This window comes from Arachis hypogaea, chromosome 15, assembly GCF_003086295.3.
Source record: "Arachis hypogaea cultivar Tifrunner chromosome 15, arahy.Tifrunner.gnm2.J5K5, whole genome shotgun sequence".
In the NCBI taxonomy this organism is placed as follows: Eukaryota; Viridiplantae; Streptophyta; class Magnoliopsida; order Fabales; family Fabaceae; genus Arachis; species Arachis hypogaea.
In genome coordinates, this window is record NC_092050.1 from 19,924,442 (window position 1) to 19,942,870 (window position 18,429).

An 18,429-nucleotide genomic window follows, 5' to 3' on the forward strand; every position below is an offset into this window, starting at 1 on the left:
AAGTAGAATCTCACCTTGGTGACCAAACGTTTTCCGTGATCCATGTGATTGAGCATGATACCAATCCGTGTACTTTGAAGTGAAGCGTGGAACCTTATTGAACCTTGTGCACCAGCTCTGAGTACGAGCCATTTCCCTTTTACTCTTAAAGCCGCAGAGAGCTCTAAGCTGGCCATCTGTTTCAAGTAAACCATATTCAAGTGAATAAGTAAAGTTATAAGTTAAGGATTGTACCCACTTGAAGCTTGTATTAGGTGGTAATAGCCTTGGGACAGGTGTTTTTGGTGGTTCTACAAGTTCCGTTTCCTTGTGCTCTTCTGTGAATTCTCCCACTTCCTTGCAAAGATCTTCAATTGTATCTGTATCCTGGTCAAAATCTTCTATGTCTTCCTCATCACTCGAGTCATAGATTGGAGGTTGAGAGAAATCTACCTCCGCATCATCTTCATATTCACTTGGGAAAAATTCTTCGATCTCAGAGAATTCACTTGCGGACGCAAGTTCATCACTAGGAGAACTAGACTTGTGACTATCATCATCAAGGAAATTTGCTTCTTGGATTATTCCGTCTGATTCTTTGTAAACGACTTGCCTTGGAGATTGTACGGTATCCTCCTTAGCATCAACTGTAGCATCTTGGACGGAGTTTTCCTCAATTCTGGATTCCCAAGGAAGTTCAGAATCTCCTAGATCTTCAACCAAACTCTTCTTCTTGAACAATGACAGCTTCTTCCACTTGTTCTAGTACGAATTCATTCTCTATCTTGTCCACTGGAGTCTCTAGTATTTCTTTCATGCTACGCTCTTCATCGGGCTGTCCACATGGAGCTGTGGTTGATCCTTGTATATTTGAGCGCCTAGTGGCCCATTGAATTAGTGCTTGCTCCAGTTGTTGAATGATTGTTTGAAATTTAATTACTGTTTCTTTTAGGCGATCCTCTGCTTCGCGGTTTGCCAGACTTGGACATGATACAAAGGAAAGTGGTGATGATTGGGAACGATTGGATTGGTATTGGGGTAAGGAAGGATCATATGATGGCGAATGGTGAAGAGAAGCTTGTGAGTGTGGTGGTTCGAGGTTATGTTGAAAGGATGGTTCATATGCACGGGGTGGGGCTTGTTGGTAGTTACAAGGTTGTCCACCATGTCTTTCAGCTGGGTATGCACGGTAGAATGGTCTTTGTCCAGGATATCTCGGAGGGTGTTGCTGCCAAAAGGGTTGATTAGATCCTCTTGGTTCCATCCATCCTTGATTGGTCTGACCTTGATGCACATTCCTGCTGTAACTTCTATTTCCTTTAACAATATTAGAACCAAACTCAAAGCGAGAGGGGTGAGAGTTCATAGTAGCAAATAAAGATAAAAAGGAAAAACAAAAATAAATAAACAAGCAAAAGAAAAATATTTACAATAACCAATAATAAGGCACACGTTAGCAGTTCCTCGGCAACGGCGCCATTTTGACGTTGAGATTTTTGCCAGTAAAGAATGTCATAAAAACAGTCGCGTTGTAGATATAGTCTCTAAACCAACAAAAATCCCTTCGTACAAACGTTTTGGGTGTCACAAGTAACAAACCCCTTTAGAAATTGTTAACCGAGTATTCAAACCTCGGGTCGTCTTCTTAAGGAACTGCGAGGAAGTGTGTTCTTATTATTGGCTATAAAGGTTGTAATCGGGGTTTAGAAGATGAGAAGCAAGTAATTTAAATGATAAGTAAAGTAAATGGCAATTAAAATAAATAAATACTGTAAAGCAAACTTTTGGCAAGGTAAGAGAAGTCGGAGGTCCAACGTAGTTATCTCTCTCAACTATAATGAAAGTTGAATCTAAACTCCACTTGGTCAACCTTTACTAGGGCAAAGGAAAGTCAGGGGACTAATTAAATTGACCTTTGAATCCTATTTATTTCCTTAAGAAAAGGTTGGGATTGCTTAAGTTCAGCTCAATTAGCAAGATAACGATTATCAATTATGTTGAGTTACTAAATTCTTAACCAGAACCAAAAGGGGAAAAAGTAAAATTGCTGGAATAATAAAAATATCCTTAGATAGGAAGCAATGGTGACTTAAATCAAAGAGAACAATCATAAACTGAAAATACCTCAATTATAATTAATTCAAATAATTGTCTGTAACATGGAATAATTCGTAAATCAAATTATAATAATCAATTCAAATGTTGGAATAAATAAATAAAAGTAAAACTAAATTAAAAGAACATTAAACCTGGGATCCAGAGTTACTCTTAAAACAAGAAGAAATCCTAAATCCTAAAAGAGAAAGAGAGAAGATCTCCCTCTCAACTAAATCTAAATCATTGAAAGGTAAAATATGCGAGCTCTCCCTGAATGGATGCATTCCCACACTTTATAACCTCTGGTCTATGCTGTCTGTACTTGGATCTGGGCCAAAAAGGGCTTCAGAATTCGCTGGGGGCGTATTCTGTAATTTCTGGTGCGTGGCCTCTGTCACGCGTCCGCGTGGGTCACGCGGTCGCGTCATTTGGAGCTTTTCCTTTCCACGCGGTCGCGTCAGTCATGCGACCGCGTCATGTGCGTTCTGCTTAAGGCGCGCGGTCGCGTCAGTCATGCGGGCGCGTCGCTGCTGATTCGTGCTTGACACGCGATCGCGTCATCCATGCGATCGCGTGAATACCAGTTTCCTTCAAAGCTCCGTTTTGCTTTCTCCTTCCATTTTTGTATGTTTCCTTTTCCATCCTTTAAGTCATTCTGCCTTAGAAAATCTGAAACTACTCAACACACTAATCACGGCATCGAATGGAAACAAAAGTAATTAAAATAATTAATTTTTAAAGCTTAGGAAACATGTTTTTCACAATATGACATAATAAGGAAGGGAAGGTAAAACCATGCAATTAATGTGAATAAGTAGGTGAAGAGTTGAATAAATCACTCTAATTAAGCACAAAAGAACTCATGAAATATGGGTTTATCAACTATCTTTTGCCACATATTCATGCATCCCGAATTTGGGTACAATACATATGTATTGCTATCACCACTTACTTTGGGGCATTTTTCTCCCTTTTTTATTGCTTTTTTTTCTTTTATTTTAGTTTTTTTTCTTTTGTTTTTCTTATTTTTCTTTTTATTCTTTTTATATATGTGGTGGATAACATATATACGAGAGATCAATGCATATGATTAAGGTATTAAATGCACGAACATGTGCTCAACTATCTTTTTCACATTTTTACAAAGATATACAATACCTAATTCTCAAATCAAACGTTCCCATACCCAATTTCTCCACACTTAAATTATACACACTCTCACTAGTCTAAGCTAACCAAAGATTCAAATTAAGAAAATTTTTTCCCATTTAGAGTTAGTGATGTGCTAAAATAGAGAAAAAATGGGGTAAAATAGACTCAACATTGGGTTGCAAAGGATGATGAAAGGGTAAGGCCATTTGGGTATGTGAGCTTAGTGAAATAAAGGCCTCAATCACATAAATGCATTCATACATCAAACAATGGAAATATAGAATCAAGCAAGACAAAGATCACAGTCTTAGAGAAAACACACACCGAAACAAAATATATTAGTTGATAAAATGCAACCAATCAAATAGGTTCAAAATCTCACTAGGCTTGTCTGTTCTAGCTCTAAAATCATGTTCCAAAATAAATTTCTTCAAGCAAGTTCAACAAAAATTTTGATTCAAATTAGTGAAATGCCCTAAAACAGTTTTCTTGGAAAGGAATTCATCACTTCAACCAAGTAGTCTAAACAAGAAGGAAGTAGTAGATTATGCACAAATTCTAACTATAATGCGATCTATCATGCAAATGACTAACTATAAAAGGTAAATTATACTAACTAACAAAGAAAATTAAAGATTGGGTGTTGGAGAAAGGAATTGTTACCCACAAAAGTCGGTCCTTGACCTCCCACACTTAAAGATTACACCGTCCTTGGTGCATGTAAAGATGTGCAAGTGGATCTGAAATTGCCACTTTCAATGGTCTAAGGATGGTGTGACAGGGGCGCCTCCATGTCCACCTCTCGATTGCATTTTTTGCCAAAATTTGAAGGGGCCTCCGGGGTATCGGTCTCCGGCCTCCATGGATGGGATAGACAACTAAGGTGCATCCTCTCTCGGCGATTGTCCTGAAAATGAGGGAAATGGGGAAATTTGAAGCTTAGAGAGAAGGACAAAATATTAAGAAAGTGCTAGCAAAGAATAAAGCCAAACAAGAATAGGATCTCTCCATTACATGGTAGCTACAATATGTAAGGGAGAAAGCAATAAAAGCATTAAGGCATATCACTAGCACTTGATGCATGTGTCAAGAGGCACACAAGTATAAAACAAGAAAAGAGCAACTCAAATTGAAATTAATAAAGATAAACACGTGCAAGAATAGTGAAGACATGAGAAAAGCACTAACCCACTCTAACTCGAAAGCAATGGGCACAAAGATAAACGAATATGGAGTTAGAGAGGAATAAACCAACACTTCATGCATGATGTTACAAGAATAGCAAGATTAGAATGCACAAGGTATGCATCACCAAGCAATAAGAGCCACCAAAGCAATCTATTGGATTCACAAAAATTAAGTACGAAATAACCAACACTAAGGAGAAAAAAATAACAAGTATAGAAAATAAGGATGAAGAACTAATTACATATAGCAAAATAAAATCTCAAACAACAAGAACAAAGGTGATCAAGTATCACAAGCAAATGAAAATTAGAAAGAGAGAAGTGGAGAAGTAAATTTTTTAAAAAAAAAAGAAAGGTAAAAAAATGGAGACATGTAAGTGAGTAATGGTGAAAAATGGAAAATTGAAGAAGAAGAAAGAAAGAAAGAAGAAGAAGTAGGAAAGAAATAAAGAAGGAAGAAGTAAAGAGAAGGAAACAGGGCAGCGCGCCCTTTATTTGAATTCAGAAAGCGACGCGTACGCGTCAGTCACGCGTACGTGTGGGAGGGAGAAAACGCTTATGACGCGCGTGAGAAGCAGAAAAGAGAAGGTGACGCGTATGCGTAAGTCGTGCTTACGCGTGGAGACTTTTCGTGCTCTTTGCACAACACTCGCATGGTTTCAGCACAACTCTCTGCTTTTTGAACGATGCAGCAGCAGCATTTCAGCATAAAAAATTCACAATTCATGAAACAAGTGTAACGCATACGCGTCGGTCACACACACGCGTGGGTAGGAGAAAAAATAGATGACGCGTACGCGTCAGCCACACGTACGCGTGGCATTGGTTGTGCGCCTAGCACCCCACCCGCATGATTCCAGCACAACTCTCTGTTTTGGAACTATGCAGCAGCACCCTCCCCGCACTATTCTGGTATGGTGGTGTTTTCAGGGTCACGCGTACGCGCCAGGCACACGCACATGTGAGGTGCCCCTTTTTTTTTCATAATATAGGGGAAGTGTAATTAAGCACACTTTAGGCACCTAGATAAGCAAAATACTCCAAAAACACTTAAAAATTCAAGGCAACCACAAAATTGCCAACATATCTAATCAAATTCAAGAAACTCCTACTATATCTAATCAAACATTTCTACTAAAAAAGATGAAAATAAAGTTAAAGAAGATGCAAACTAGGAAGATCATACCATGTTGAGGTGTCTCCCACCTAACACTTTTCTTTAACGTCCTTAAGTTGGACGGTCAATGAGCTCTTGTTATGACGGTCTATGCTTCCATTCCTTCTTGAGTCTCCACCGATGTTTGGCCTTCACAAGTTCTTTGGGATCCAAAGTGAGGTCCGCTAAGTCTTCAAGAACTTCTTCTTGGTGATCCTTATGATTCCGTGTGGATGGCATAATTCTTGAATTCCTATTGAGATACCCTACTACACCTTGGAATCCCCTCATCTTTTCGTTGCACCATGCTTAGACCTCAAATGTTGATTTGGTTTCTTTGATGGACTTTGATCTCTTTGCCACTCAACATTCATTTGCTCACCATTTAGCATTCCAAGAAGGATTTGAAGTTGAGAATCTGTTTCCAAGATAGCATATTGATGTGGGCCTATGAAGCTCCTTGGTGAAATTGTCATATACTCAATTTGCTCATGCATGAGCACCTTCACTTCTTGGTGTTTTGACTCTTCTTCATCAACATGTTGTAGATTTTTCCCATCCACTGTCTTTAAATATTCCTCATTATCAATCAAATCAAATTTGGGGAGTTGGGTAAAGTCCACTTCAACATTTTGTAGTACCCTTCATCAACCTCCTCTAAGCCTTCTTCATTATAAAACACATCAAATTTAGGAGGTTGGGTGAAATATACATTAGTATTCACTTCTTCCGACTCAATTACCTCATCTTCCTCTAAGAAGGCACACTTTGATTGGAGAGCGAAAGATTGCAACTCCTCATTAGAGTCTTCTTGCAATAGTGGAGGTGGTGGGAAGTCCACATCATAGTCACAATTCTTCCCCACATTTAGACTTTTACTCATACTCATCTCATGAGGAGTCTCATGGTGGATCTCAACTACAACTTCATCAATCAAATCACACCGGAAGATAGAACGGTCCACCGGCAGATGCTTCATAGTCTCATCCAAATTAAAGCTCACGGATTTACCAGCAATCTCAAAAGAATAAGTGCCCGAAAATGCATCCAGCTTAAACCTAGAAGTCTTCAAGAAAGGCCTCCCTAATAGAATGGATGACGGCTTCCCGGAGTCATTAGGAAGCATCTCTAGGATGTAAAAATCAATTGGGAAGATTAATCCCTTGATGCTCACTAAGACATCCTCAGCAATACCGGCCACAGATATAATGCTCTTGTCGACTAAAACAAAACGAGCTGCCGATATTTTCAATGGTGAAAGGTCCAATTCATTGTAAACAAACAAAGGCATAATGCTCACACAAGCACCAAGATCACACATACAATCTACAAATTCAACATCATCTATAGTGTAAGAAACTAAGCAAGGACTGGGATCGCCACATCTCTCTGGTATAGCACCCATCAAAGTAGAAATTGAGCTACCCAAAGGAATAGTTTCTAATTCATTAATCTTTCCTTGTTCATGCACAAATCTTTTAAAAACTTAGCTTAGGAACTTGGCGAATAGCATCCAAAAGGGGAATGGTTACCTCAACCTTTTTGAAGATATCTACCATTTTGGGATCTAGCTCCACTTGCTTTTTAGTCCTCTTTGTCAAAATGGAAAATGGGATTGGCATGGCTTCTTTAAAGATATCTTCTTCCTTGGAGCCACTTTTCCTGGCTTGAGCAACTTCCTCTTCAACAATTTCTTGTACCTCTTCCTCATCTTCTACATCCTCTACCTCAACAATGTCTTCATCAATTGTAGCCTCCTTCGCCTTTGATTCCTTGGAGCTCCTCTCTTGTAGTATGGTGCCGGACCGAAATAAGATAGCATTGATACTACCCTTTGGGTTGGGCAATGGTTGAGAGGGAAGTGCACTTGAGCTTGAAGGTTGGAAGGCGCTTTGGTTATTGTTGGAGGGTAAAGGTAAGCGGGATATAAGCTCTTAGAGAGTAGAGGTGAGTGTGGTTTGAAGCTCTCTTTGCCCTTGAAGAATAATGCGAAGGGTATCATCTGTTGGAGCTTGATTGGAGGAAGAAGAATGGTAGGTGATTTGAGGAACTTGTGGTTGGGTAATTTGAGGCACTTGAGCTTGCCTTTGGTGAGGTGGTTGGTATCTTTGACCTTGGTTTTGTTGTTGGTAGGGAGGATTTTGTTGATAGCGATTTTGTTGAAAATTATTGTTTTCCCTTTGACTTGCACCATTGTCTCTCCCTCCTTGGTTGTAATTGTATTGATACCCTTGGTTTTGCCACCCTTGGTTATAATTTTTCCCTTGTTGATAGTTACCTCCTTGATTTAGACGGTTGAAGTAAGCGTTGGTGGCTGCCACGGTATTCTCCTCTTAGAGTTGTGGACATTCATCAGTATAGTGAGAGTTAAAAGCACAAACTTCACACATTTTTTGTGGGACTACCATTTGGTATTGTTGTTGTGGAGGAGGTTGTTGTTGATTTTGATGGATTTGCTTGAGGATGGTGGTCATCTCCCATAAGGTCTTGGTGAGGGCAGACTCATTAGAGGAAACTTCATTGATGGCCCTTGGATGATTGTTTCTTTGTCTTGCATGTTGGGTAGATTCGGCTAGATCGGCAATGAGTTGCCATGCTTCTTCCGCCGTTTTGTACTTCGTTAAAGAGCCGTTACTCGAAACATCCAAAAGGATCTTATCTTGAGGTTTCATGCCTTGGCAAAAGTACCTAATCAACACCAAATCGTCAATCATGTGATGAGGACATGAATCAAGGAGTTTTCTAAAGCGTTCCCAATACTCATAGAGAATTTCCGAGTCACCTTGAATGATACATGAAATCTCTTTTCTCAACCTATCCGTCACTTCCGGTGGGAATAATTTATCCAAAAACTCCCTTCTAAGCAAATTCCAATTAGTGACAACCTCCTCGGATTAAGTATAGAACCATTCTTTAGCTCTTCTCTCAAGAGAAAATGGGAAGGCATATAACCAAATGGCAACCCCATTCGCACCATACCGCCTAGTAGTTGAACAAGCTGCTTGAAAGTCTCTAAGGTGCTTGATGGGATCTTGAGCGGGTAGACCATGGAACTTAGGAAGTAGATTAATCAACCCGGTCTTTAGCTCAAAATCGGCATTCAAATTCGGATTACGCATTTGAAATGGTTGGAGGATGAAGTCCGGAGCTCTCGCCTCCTTGAGAGTGATTCTTCTAGGAGCGGCCATAGTATCGGTACCTAAATCAATGGAAGAGATATTAATAGTATCAATGGAAGAGTAGATAGTTCCTTCCTCAAATGATGCTTTTGATTCAACCTCGGATAAGGTTGGTGAATTGGTAGAAACCCCTTCACCACCTCCAAAGGCTAACCGACGCCGAGTTTGCCTAATGTGAGATAAAGTCCTTTCAATTTTGGGATCAAATGAGGCTAAGTTCAGATCCAGTAGTGAACACGTCATTCAATGATAGAAACATAGAGTTAATGACAACAAAATACACTAAGCAAAGTAACTACTAAATGCTATTAAAAATGAATCCTAACTAATAACCAAACTAGCAAACAATCAAGGAAAGTACAAATATTCACATATGAACATATTTACACCAACCAATAACATGGCACACATATGCAACTCCCCAGCAATGGTGCCAAAACTTGACGCGAAGATAAATGTCGGTATAGAATTTACTAAAAGAATTCCGTTGTAAGCATAGTATAAACCAACAATATATCCTCTAATCAAAGTTAGAAAGTGTGTCACAACAATAAAATCAATAACCAGGAGTGGAATCCCGGGTCGTTTTTCCTAGGAGTTGCCATAGTATGCACATCATTGGTTAGGGGTTCCTTGGGGATGTTTGGAGTTGAAGGCAAGAGAAGTAAACAACTAGAAATCAAAGCAATTAACAATTAACAATCAAACAACGTAAAAACCCTGGCTAGGAGTGAGAATTGGAATTCCTATCCTCATTATCATCATTAATTGTGACAAGAATTGTCCATTGCTCCCACTTAGTTAACTTCTAACAATGAAGGAAAGTCAAGTGGTATAATTGACTCTAATCCACACATCTTAGTCAAATCCTAGTGAAAGACTAGCTTTAGCTTTGGTAGAATTCAAGTCAACTAGCAACTTTTAATTATCAATCAACAAAAGACTTTGACAATTCAAGAGTCTCTAATTGCTCAACCCCCAAGCCAAGAGTGGAAATCTACTCCATAGCTATAAGTGACATTTTCTCAAACACTTGGTGAGTAAGAATAAAAGACATTATTGAGAAAGCAATTCAAATTAAAGCTATCCACTACAAACAACTAACAATAACAAAGCAATTAACAACAATGAACATGAAATTCCTCAATGCATTAATAGAAATCAATCTCAACAAGATCCAAATTCAAGATCCAAAATAACTAGAATAACAAGAACACTAAATGAAATTAGAGGATGGAAACTACAAATTAAAGCAATCTAAAATTGGAATTAGCACAGATCTAACCAAAGGATCCAAGTGAAATTGAATTGATAACACTAAAACTTAGAGAGTAGTGAGAGTTTCTCTCTCTAGAATTCAAACTAAAACTAAAACTAAAGTGTGTGGTGATTCATGCCATTCTCTTTCACTCCGAGCCTCTTATCCTCAAATTAGGCTCAAAACTGGGCAAAAAATCAGCTCAAAAATCGCCCCAAGCATTTTCTATTTAATGAGGCACGTGATGCTTGTCGCGCGTACGCGTCGCTTGGATAATGCACTGGCCACGCGTACGCGTCGGGTGGACGCTGTACTTAGTCACGCGCACGCGTCAGCCACGCATACGCGTCGTCACCAGCTTCTCAAATATTGTATTCTTTCTGTTCCTTCCACTTTTGCATGCTTCATTTCCATCCTCTAAGACATTCCTGCCCTATAAACTTGAGATCACTCAACAAACACATCATGGCATTGAATGGTAATAAGAGAAGATTAAGAATTAACATTTTTAAGGCTTAGAAAGCATGTTTTCATTCTTAAGCACAAATTAGGAAGGAATTTCAAAAACATGCAATTTACATGAATATATGTGAGAATAGTTGACAAAATCCACTCAATTCAATCCAAAATATACCATAAAATAGTGGTTTATCAGATTTCTTATTGTCTCTCTAGCAGAGTTCAAAACATAATACTTTCCATCACGCTCTAATTCACTTTTGTATAAAAAAATTATTCTGGTAGCATCTTCATTAACTTGTTGTATCAAATCACCAAACTTTTTATCTACAGCACTCATACTCTGTCATATAAAAAAATATTACGAGAAGAAGAGAGGGGGTATTTCTTATATGAGAGGAGAAGGAAATAGAGTGCAGAACATGAACATCTCAAAATACACAAAAAAATATTACAGAACATGAACCATCCCGAAATCCACAGTATAGCAGTGTTGCAAAAATATAGGTGCTTGATCAGGTGTTGTTTAAAATTGCAGTATCAATTTTGTGGCCAAAAACACAGAATTTATCTCACCCCTGTCTCACAGACACAACATCAATAATAAACCAACAACATAAATAATTTCTGTAATTTTATTCCATTATTTTTGTGTCAAATTTATCTAATGTAGTATTTTTAAAAAAAAAGTAATCTGTTAATAAAGATAACAAATAAATTAACAAAATTTTTATATTTTATTCCTTGAATAATTTTATCTAAAAAGTTATTAAAATGATTAGTATATTATTTTTTAAATTTAATTCATTAATATAAAATATCATATATATATATAAAAAAGTTTTTCTTAAAATATAAGATAAAGTGAAGAGGTTGAAATTTAAGGATGGTTAGTTAGCTGTTTAAAATAAAATAAAAAATTGAAAAAAAATCACTGCACATCTTTTTTTTTTCTCTTCCAATTTCCACTTGTTCTTATTATTATACCTAGCAAGCAAACTTAATCATTATCATCATCATCAACACGGTGTCGTATAGAGAGGGACAGTAAGAGCAAGAGAGCGAGAGCGAGAACAAGAGCAAGATGATAGAATAATCGAGAGGTTGATTAATTCTATCTGACTCTGGAATTATGCTAAGAAGGTTCTACAACTTAGCCAAAAGACTCAATTTGATTTTTTTTTTAAATATAGGTAAAAAAACAAAAATAAAAATAAGTCATGTAAATTGTTTACTTTTTTATTTTTATTTAATATAAATAAAGAAATTAAAAAAAATTTAAATGTGTAAAAAAATAAAAAAGCAACATTTTAATATCAGAGAATAATTTTGTTCACATTAAAAAATATATTATTATATAAGTAGTTAATTTTATTAAAATAATATTATATATAATATTTTGCATAAAATACATGTTTACAAATATTTGGAGAAAAATTATATTATATAATACTATATTTTTAACAAAATTAATTATTATTATATTTTTTATTTTTTAACAAATAACCTAATTATTTTTAAGCAATATAAAATAATTTAGTTATTTTATATTTTTTAATTAAAAATAACATTGTATAGTAATTAATCTTAATAAATAAAAAATATTTTATATGTATTTACATATTTTATATTTATACATTTTATATATATATGTATTAATATGTTCTATATATATAAAATCTATCAATAATTTAATATATTTTTTATAATATCTTTTAATTTTTATTTAATAAAATTTATTAATTCATAAAAGATGATGTGTCTAATACATACAAATTATAGAGCTAGTTTTAAATTCACCCCTTTTAATTTAGGATAAAATAGGAAATTATTACCATGCCCTTTTTGGTAACTTAAAAATAGGGGTCACACCTTGCTTTTTTTGGTTTAATTATTCATTATAATTTTATTAAATTTTTAATTAAATTCTTATATTTTTTAATTAAATTTTTATATTATTTTTAATTTTTTAATTAAATTTTTTATATATAAAAAATATTAAAATTAATAGAATATTTTTCTTAAAATATATACGATTAAAAATTTAATTATGTTTTTAATTATAAATATTTTTAATTTACAAAAAAATATTTAATTAACTTTAATATATTTTATATTAAAAAAATTTAATTATAAAATTAAAAATAATACAAAAATTTAATTAAAAAAATAAAAATTTAATTATAAATTTAATAAAATTATAAAAATTAACAAAAATAATTAAATGGTCGATTTTTTTAGTGACTTCCCTGATATTTTGTTTTCAGCATATATAATCAATCAATATTCTTACTACTATAGTTATATACAAAAAATATCATTTATATACTAAAATTAATTACTAAAATCAATCATTAATATATATAAATATATATGTAATTTAATTTATTTTTAATATATATTTATATTTTAAGTTTTTAACATATATTTTATATTTTTTATTTTATATTGGGTATAGAATATAAAATATAGAATATAATTAACAACGGGAAAGAAGCGCACAAGCAGCAGAAGCCTTATCCTTTTCAGCACCACACGCTTCGCCCCATCGGTCTAAAGCGCAAACCATGGCAGCTCTTCACTTCACTCCAACTCCGCTCAAACCATCCTTTGCTCTTCTGAAACAAAACCACCCTACCACCACCAAGCTCAACAGTGTGCGGCCACGCCTTGCTTCACGTTCATCATTCATTGTGCGGTCCTATAAAGTGTTGATTGAGCATCAGGGGCAGTCCACCCATCTTGAAGTGGAACCTGATGAGACCATACTCTCGAAGGCAATCGACTCTGGCTTGGATGTCCCCTATGATTGCAAGCTTGGTGTCTGCATGACTTGCCCTGCTCGTCTTCTTAGTGGCTCTGTTGATCAGAGCGATGGTATGCTCAGCGATGATGTCGTCGACCGCGGCTATGCCCTCTTGTGTGCTGCCTACCCTCGCTCCGATTGCCATATTAGGATTATCCCGGAGGATGAGCTCCTCTCCCTCCAATTGGCCACCTCAAATGACTAATCTACTTTTCACTTTTCTAGATGTAATTCCATCCTGCTAATGGGTTTTCTTCAATGCCATTGAGTTTTCTTCCTTTAATGTATATTTCAATTGTTCGGCATTTTCTTTGATGCATGAAACAGATATATCTGACTCTAGTCAAATGTTGAAACAATGTTTATGGTTTACCTAGGATCAAGACTGAAGTGCAGTTTTATTTAAATACTAAACTTTGTTCACATGTTACAAGGGTGGAATAAAAAATGGCGCTTCACAGTTTCCAAATGCTTAAAATCCATCCACCAATAGTCCAATAGATAATGCTAATAGAACTAGCATACTCCTAGGTAGAATGGGGTTTAATTGATCTCCTGAATCTTTGCTTGATCTTTACCTTCACATTAATGCCATTGTCAATGATAGACTTGAGAACAATATGAAGCTTTCCCTCGAGCTTTTCTCCTTTTCTTGGAGTGTAAATCACGTCATGAATATCATCAGCCAGTGCTCTCTGAGCCAGAATGGCACCCACAGCAGCACAGGTGGTCTTGTTCTTGGTAGAAGCCAGGTCAAACTTCATATCCTTAGAAATGGAATGTGCCACTGCAACAACCTTGCTAGTTATCCTATGAACAATGCTAGCACGAACAGAGCCTTTAGATATGTAAATGTCCAAGCAAAATGGTTCATGATAAGGACCCGTAAGCTGGTTAAAAGTGGGAGTCCTTTGCCTCTTGTTCTCAGGAGAAACATCTTTAATTTCATCCAACCGGACCATAACAATTCTGCTTCTTGTTGCGATATGATCTTTCGGAAGCTTATCTTTGGAATTGGAAGTCACATTTGGATTTGGACACTCCTTAGCTTTCTTTGCTTCCTTAGTGTTTTCCTTCTTTTCGTCTTTCTTCTTGGAAGATTTCTTGCGTTGAAAATCTAAATTATACTCTTCAAACTCCTTGGAACTGCGCTCGAGCTTATAGAACAGATTCCCACGAACCCTCATGTTATCTATATCTTCCAAATCCATGTCATCCTCAACACGAGAGGGGTTACAATCAACAGGTTCATCAATACCATGGTGTGCAAATGTAGTAGCTGCTGATCTAGCTGAATGCCTTCCTGGCCAGGCTTGTGCCACCCCAGATGAGACACCCCAAGCATCACCATCTACAAGCTCTATGTTATATCCACTTGGAGGGTGATCAAAATTGGATAAAAATGGTGAAAGATGAAGGGTAGGGGAGCTCTCAGAAGGTGGCACAGATGCAGTTCCATGGCCATCATCCTTATTGGGAATGGCGGTGAGATACTTGAACCAGAAACTGGATTTTCTCAACAGAAAACGTTGGTTGTATAAGGAAGCAGCTCTTGTTGCGAGGAAGAACACCATCATCGGAGTTTTGGATACAGAACTGGATGGCTCCGTTTACATGAGAATAGTGCGACCCAAAATGTTAAAGCTCTCAAAGAAGCAAAACACCGAACAGTTGGCGTGCAGGGACAGAAATTGCGCGAAACTGAAACTCGAGATTGTGAAACCTCAAACTTTCGCCTTCCTTTCTTTGTCTGAGATGTAGTGCAAACTCGAAAAATGGAGGCAATACCTTACACTGCTTGATTAATGTCCTCAGTCGTCTTTGATATGGCAGCACTCTGGATTAGCGATCCCCAACTTGAACCAAGGCACAAACCCATGGAGATGGTGGTTGGCCTTAACTGAAATTTTCAAACTTCAGAGACATGGAGGAAAGATGATTCTGCAAGCAGCCTACCTTTTGTGGCACATATGGAAAGCTAGAAACGCTCATATTTTTGAAGGCAAGGCTGAGCTCCCTATGAAGATTTTCGAAGAAGGGAAAGATAAGAGGAAAGTTATGTTCTGGTTCTTGTCTTGGCTGTGTGTTCATTTGGTGGGGTATCCCATAGACATTGCTGATGTATGAGGCTCATATTTGGACCCAATATTTTCATATCAATCAAATTTCCTATCTTAGTTAAAAAAAAAAACGGAGGCAGCTAAAACCTAAAAGTAGAAGAGAGATGGAAGAGGATAAGCGAGCAACAATTCTGGTGACGAACGACGACGGAATCGATGCTCCTGGCTTGCGAGCTTTGGTTCACTCTCTTGTCGCCACCAATCTCTTCAAAATTCAAGTTTGCGCTCCTGATAGGTTCGTTCAATCAATTGTTTAATTCATTTCATACTAACTTAGAATTAGAATTAGATGATGATGATGATGATGATGTTGATTTTGCAGTGAGAAGTCAGCAGTTAGCCACAGCATCACTTGGCTCCACCCGATAGCTGCAAAGCAAGTACACATTGACGGAACCACCGCCTTCGCCGTCTCCGGTTCCAATATTCCGTTCCTTTGAATCAGAATACACATCTCTCCTTTCTTCTCATAACCGTCTCTCTTTACGCAACGTGCAGGGACTCCTGCTGATTGTACTTCGCTCGGAGTTTCAAAAGCACTCTTTCCTACGGTACCTGATCTGGTTGGTTACCCTCTCCCTTCTCATTTCAGACCTTTGTTGTTGTTTATAAGCTATCATCATCGTCCATATTTTTCTTTATTGTATCCATTTGCACAGGTAGTCAGTGGCATAAACAAGGGTAGCAACTGTGGCTATCACATGTATGTAACACTCTTGTCTTCCTAAACTGCACACTTTTATTCAATCTAATGGGCTCTCAGCTGCAAATCATTCATCTTTGCCAACCAAGTGAGGATGACTCGGAGGCAGTTTTCAAATCCCTTCTTAAAATTGGCATTTTCCATTTGATAGCAATTGATCTAACTGAAAGATGCCTAGTAGATGTAATTTACTCCATATGACGATGTAATCATCATTAACTCCCTGCAATTTGAGATGCACAAAATTATAATTTGCAAAGCAACTAGAAAACAACCATTGTTGCTTAAAAACTCCGTTAAGAAAGTGTTTTTCCCATGGCTGTACTAAGTATTTCCCTTTCTAGTGTTTACTCGGGCACTGTAGCAGGAGCTCGCGAGGCTTTTTTCAATGGTATACCTGCTATCTCTGTTTCATATGACTGGTATGTACGCTTCTGTGGCTAAATTGCTTTATTTATCCTGGATATTTATTTCTGGGTGAAGTTTGCAACCATTTTGTTAGCTTATAATTGTAACGAGCTGCAGAATCAATGTCTAAACGTAATATCATTAAGGGTCAAGCATATTATGAGCTATTCCAATAATCTATGTTCTAACTTCTATGTCCTACTAAAATGAGCAACAACTTTTCATTTGATCATTTGGAGTCTGTGGTACGGGCAGGGTTAAGGGAAAGAGTAATGTACATGACTTCACTCTTGCTGCACAAGCATGCATACCTATCATAAGTGCTGTACTGGTTGAGATAAAGAACCAAAGTTTCCCTCAAAGATGTTTCTTGAATATAGATGTGCCAAACAATGCTGCTAATCATAAGGTTTGTTATGACAATCTTTGCAATATGTGTTTCATATGCGACAAATGGTTAACATGTTATACTCTGCTAGTCTTGTTTTTCTAGAAAGTTATATTTTTCCATAGTATCACAAATTTGATTTGTTGTCCCTACAATTAAGTATGGTCCTTATTATTTTAGCACTTTTAGGGTTTTAGTTATGTAGTTGCTGATAGAAATTGTCCCTATTTCATAAAGGATTGGACTCTGTAGTATAATTTATCTTGATTTTGATCCATGAATGTCAGAATCTATATGGTAAGAAATTATAGGAACCTATACTAAAATTGATATTATATGGACCAATATTTTATTAAACTTCTATCATAGAATCACTAATAACTAATTTGTGTTTTGTGCCTCTGAAAAGGGTTACAAGCTGACTAAGCAGGGTAATAGTATTGTAAGAATGGGATGGAAGCAGGTCACCTCTGAGACAGAAGAACGAAAAATGTCATCTGATATGACCAATATAGATACAGAAACACCTAAGGATACTTGCACATCATCTGTATCATCAGAACAACTTTTGTTTGCGAGAGAGGTGGGTTCTTTTCATTCTTTTCTCTCTTTTTATTTACTTCAAACTCTTGCTATTCACTTGTGGGTAGGTTATCATCAAATACCTCTTGATGAACTCCTCCCGTTGTTACAAGTTCTACACACCTTAGTGTTGTGCTTGAACATGATGTAATACTCTTAAGATTTTAACTATTTTAGGTAAGAGGTTATGTACTTGATCATGAGGATACAGATCACAAATCTCTACAGGAAGGATATGTAAGTATATAATAATAAATATAACTATATATCACATTTGTTGAATACAAAATTGTGGCTGACATAGAAAGCAATTTCATTCTTTTTAGATTACTGTGACTCCCCTTGCTGCTCTCTCACCAGCAGAGGTCGATTGTCAGGCCTATTTTAGAGAATGGCTACAAAGTGTCACTGAACTCCCCTCTTCATCAGCTTTATAATCCTGTAAGATCTGTCATGTATTTGTAGTGTATATGACAGCTTCTATTGAAATTATACCTAGCAATTGTTGCATTTACATTTTCAGCATCCTCGCTGGTTAAGAATGAAGATGATTCTTCTGATTTGAATGGAAAATTTAGTCAGTGTTATGTAATGTGTTTAATAAAATAACTGAAAGTGGCATTTGAGAATGCCGTGCCAAGCTATTAAAAGTGATAAAAACTTCTAAGCCAGCATTTACTTGATAATCTCTAATTTGCAATCCTATATTACCCTTTATATTAGTCCATGGTGTCAGTTTGATTTCTCAATATGCTGCTAAATCAATTATTTAGATGCGAAGCAGTCCGGTTGCTCCAGTATTATTTTTTGTCATTTGACAATGAAGGCATTTCATCACATTTTGTTGCATGATTGAATGAATGTGGAAGCCCATTTTCGATAAGCTAAATTAGCCCATGAATCAATCATTATTCATGAACGAATATAAAAATCCCTCAATATATTGCCTTCTCAT

The 18,429-nt window shown here is 36.5% G+C and overlaps 4 protein-coding genes and 1 non-coding gene across 5 annotated transcripts; 3 read left to right on the plus strand and 2 right to left on the minus strand.

The window, feature by feature from the left end:
- Positions 1-6,160: 6,160 nt before the first annotated feature.
- On the minus strand, positions 6,161-6,976 carry LOC112748062 (uncharacterized). Its single transcript, XM_025796264.1, has one exon. It carries the CDS (start codon positions 6,974-6,976, stop codon positions 6,161-6,163), a length of 816 nt encoding a protein of 271 aa, XP_025652049.1.
- A 1,307-nt stretch (positions 6,977-8,283) lies between these two features.
- On the plus strand, positions 8,284-8,387 carry LOC112753572 (small nucleolar RNA R71). Its single transcript, XR_003177954.1, has one exon. It is a non-coding gene; the product is annotated as a small nucleolar RNA R71 (small nucleolar RNA).
- A 4,647-nt stretch (positions 8,388-13,034) lies between these two features.
- On the plus strand, positions 13,035-13,556 carry LOC112749876 (ferredoxin C 1, chloroplastic). The gene has a single exon (XM_025798300.3). It carries the CDS (start codon positions 13,035-13,037, stop codon positions 13,476-13,478), a length of 444 nt encoding a protein of 147 aa, XP_025654085.1. The 3' UTR covers positions 13,479-13,556.
- Positions 13,557-13,654: 98 nt separating this feature from the next.
- LOC112749874 (uncharacterized) lies at positions 13,655-14,850 on the minus strand. Its single transcript, XM_025798298.3, has one exon. The coding sequence runs from the start codon at positions 14,848-14,850 to the stop codon at positions 13,801-13,803; it is 1,050 nt and encodes a 349-aa protein (XP_025654083.1). The 3' UTR covers positions 13,655-13,800.
- Positions 14,851-15,486: 636 nt separating this feature from the next.
- On the plus strand, positions 15,487-18,160 carry LOC112749875 (uncharacterized). Its single transcript, XM_025798299.3, has 9 exons — positions 15,487-15,628; positions 15,716-15,810; positions 15,892-15,956; positions 16,053-16,096; positions 16,441-16,518; positions 16,760-16,913; positions 17,302-17,475; positions 17,652-17,711; positions 17,801-18,160. The coding sequence occupies exons 1-9, from the start codon at positions 15,498-15,500 to the stop codon at positions 17,909-17,911; spliced, it is 912 nt and encodes a 303-aa protein (XP_025654084.1). The 5' UTR covers positions 15,487-15,497; the 3' UTR covers positions 17,912-18,160.
- The last annotated feature ends 269 nt before the right edge of the window (positions 18,161-18,429 follow it).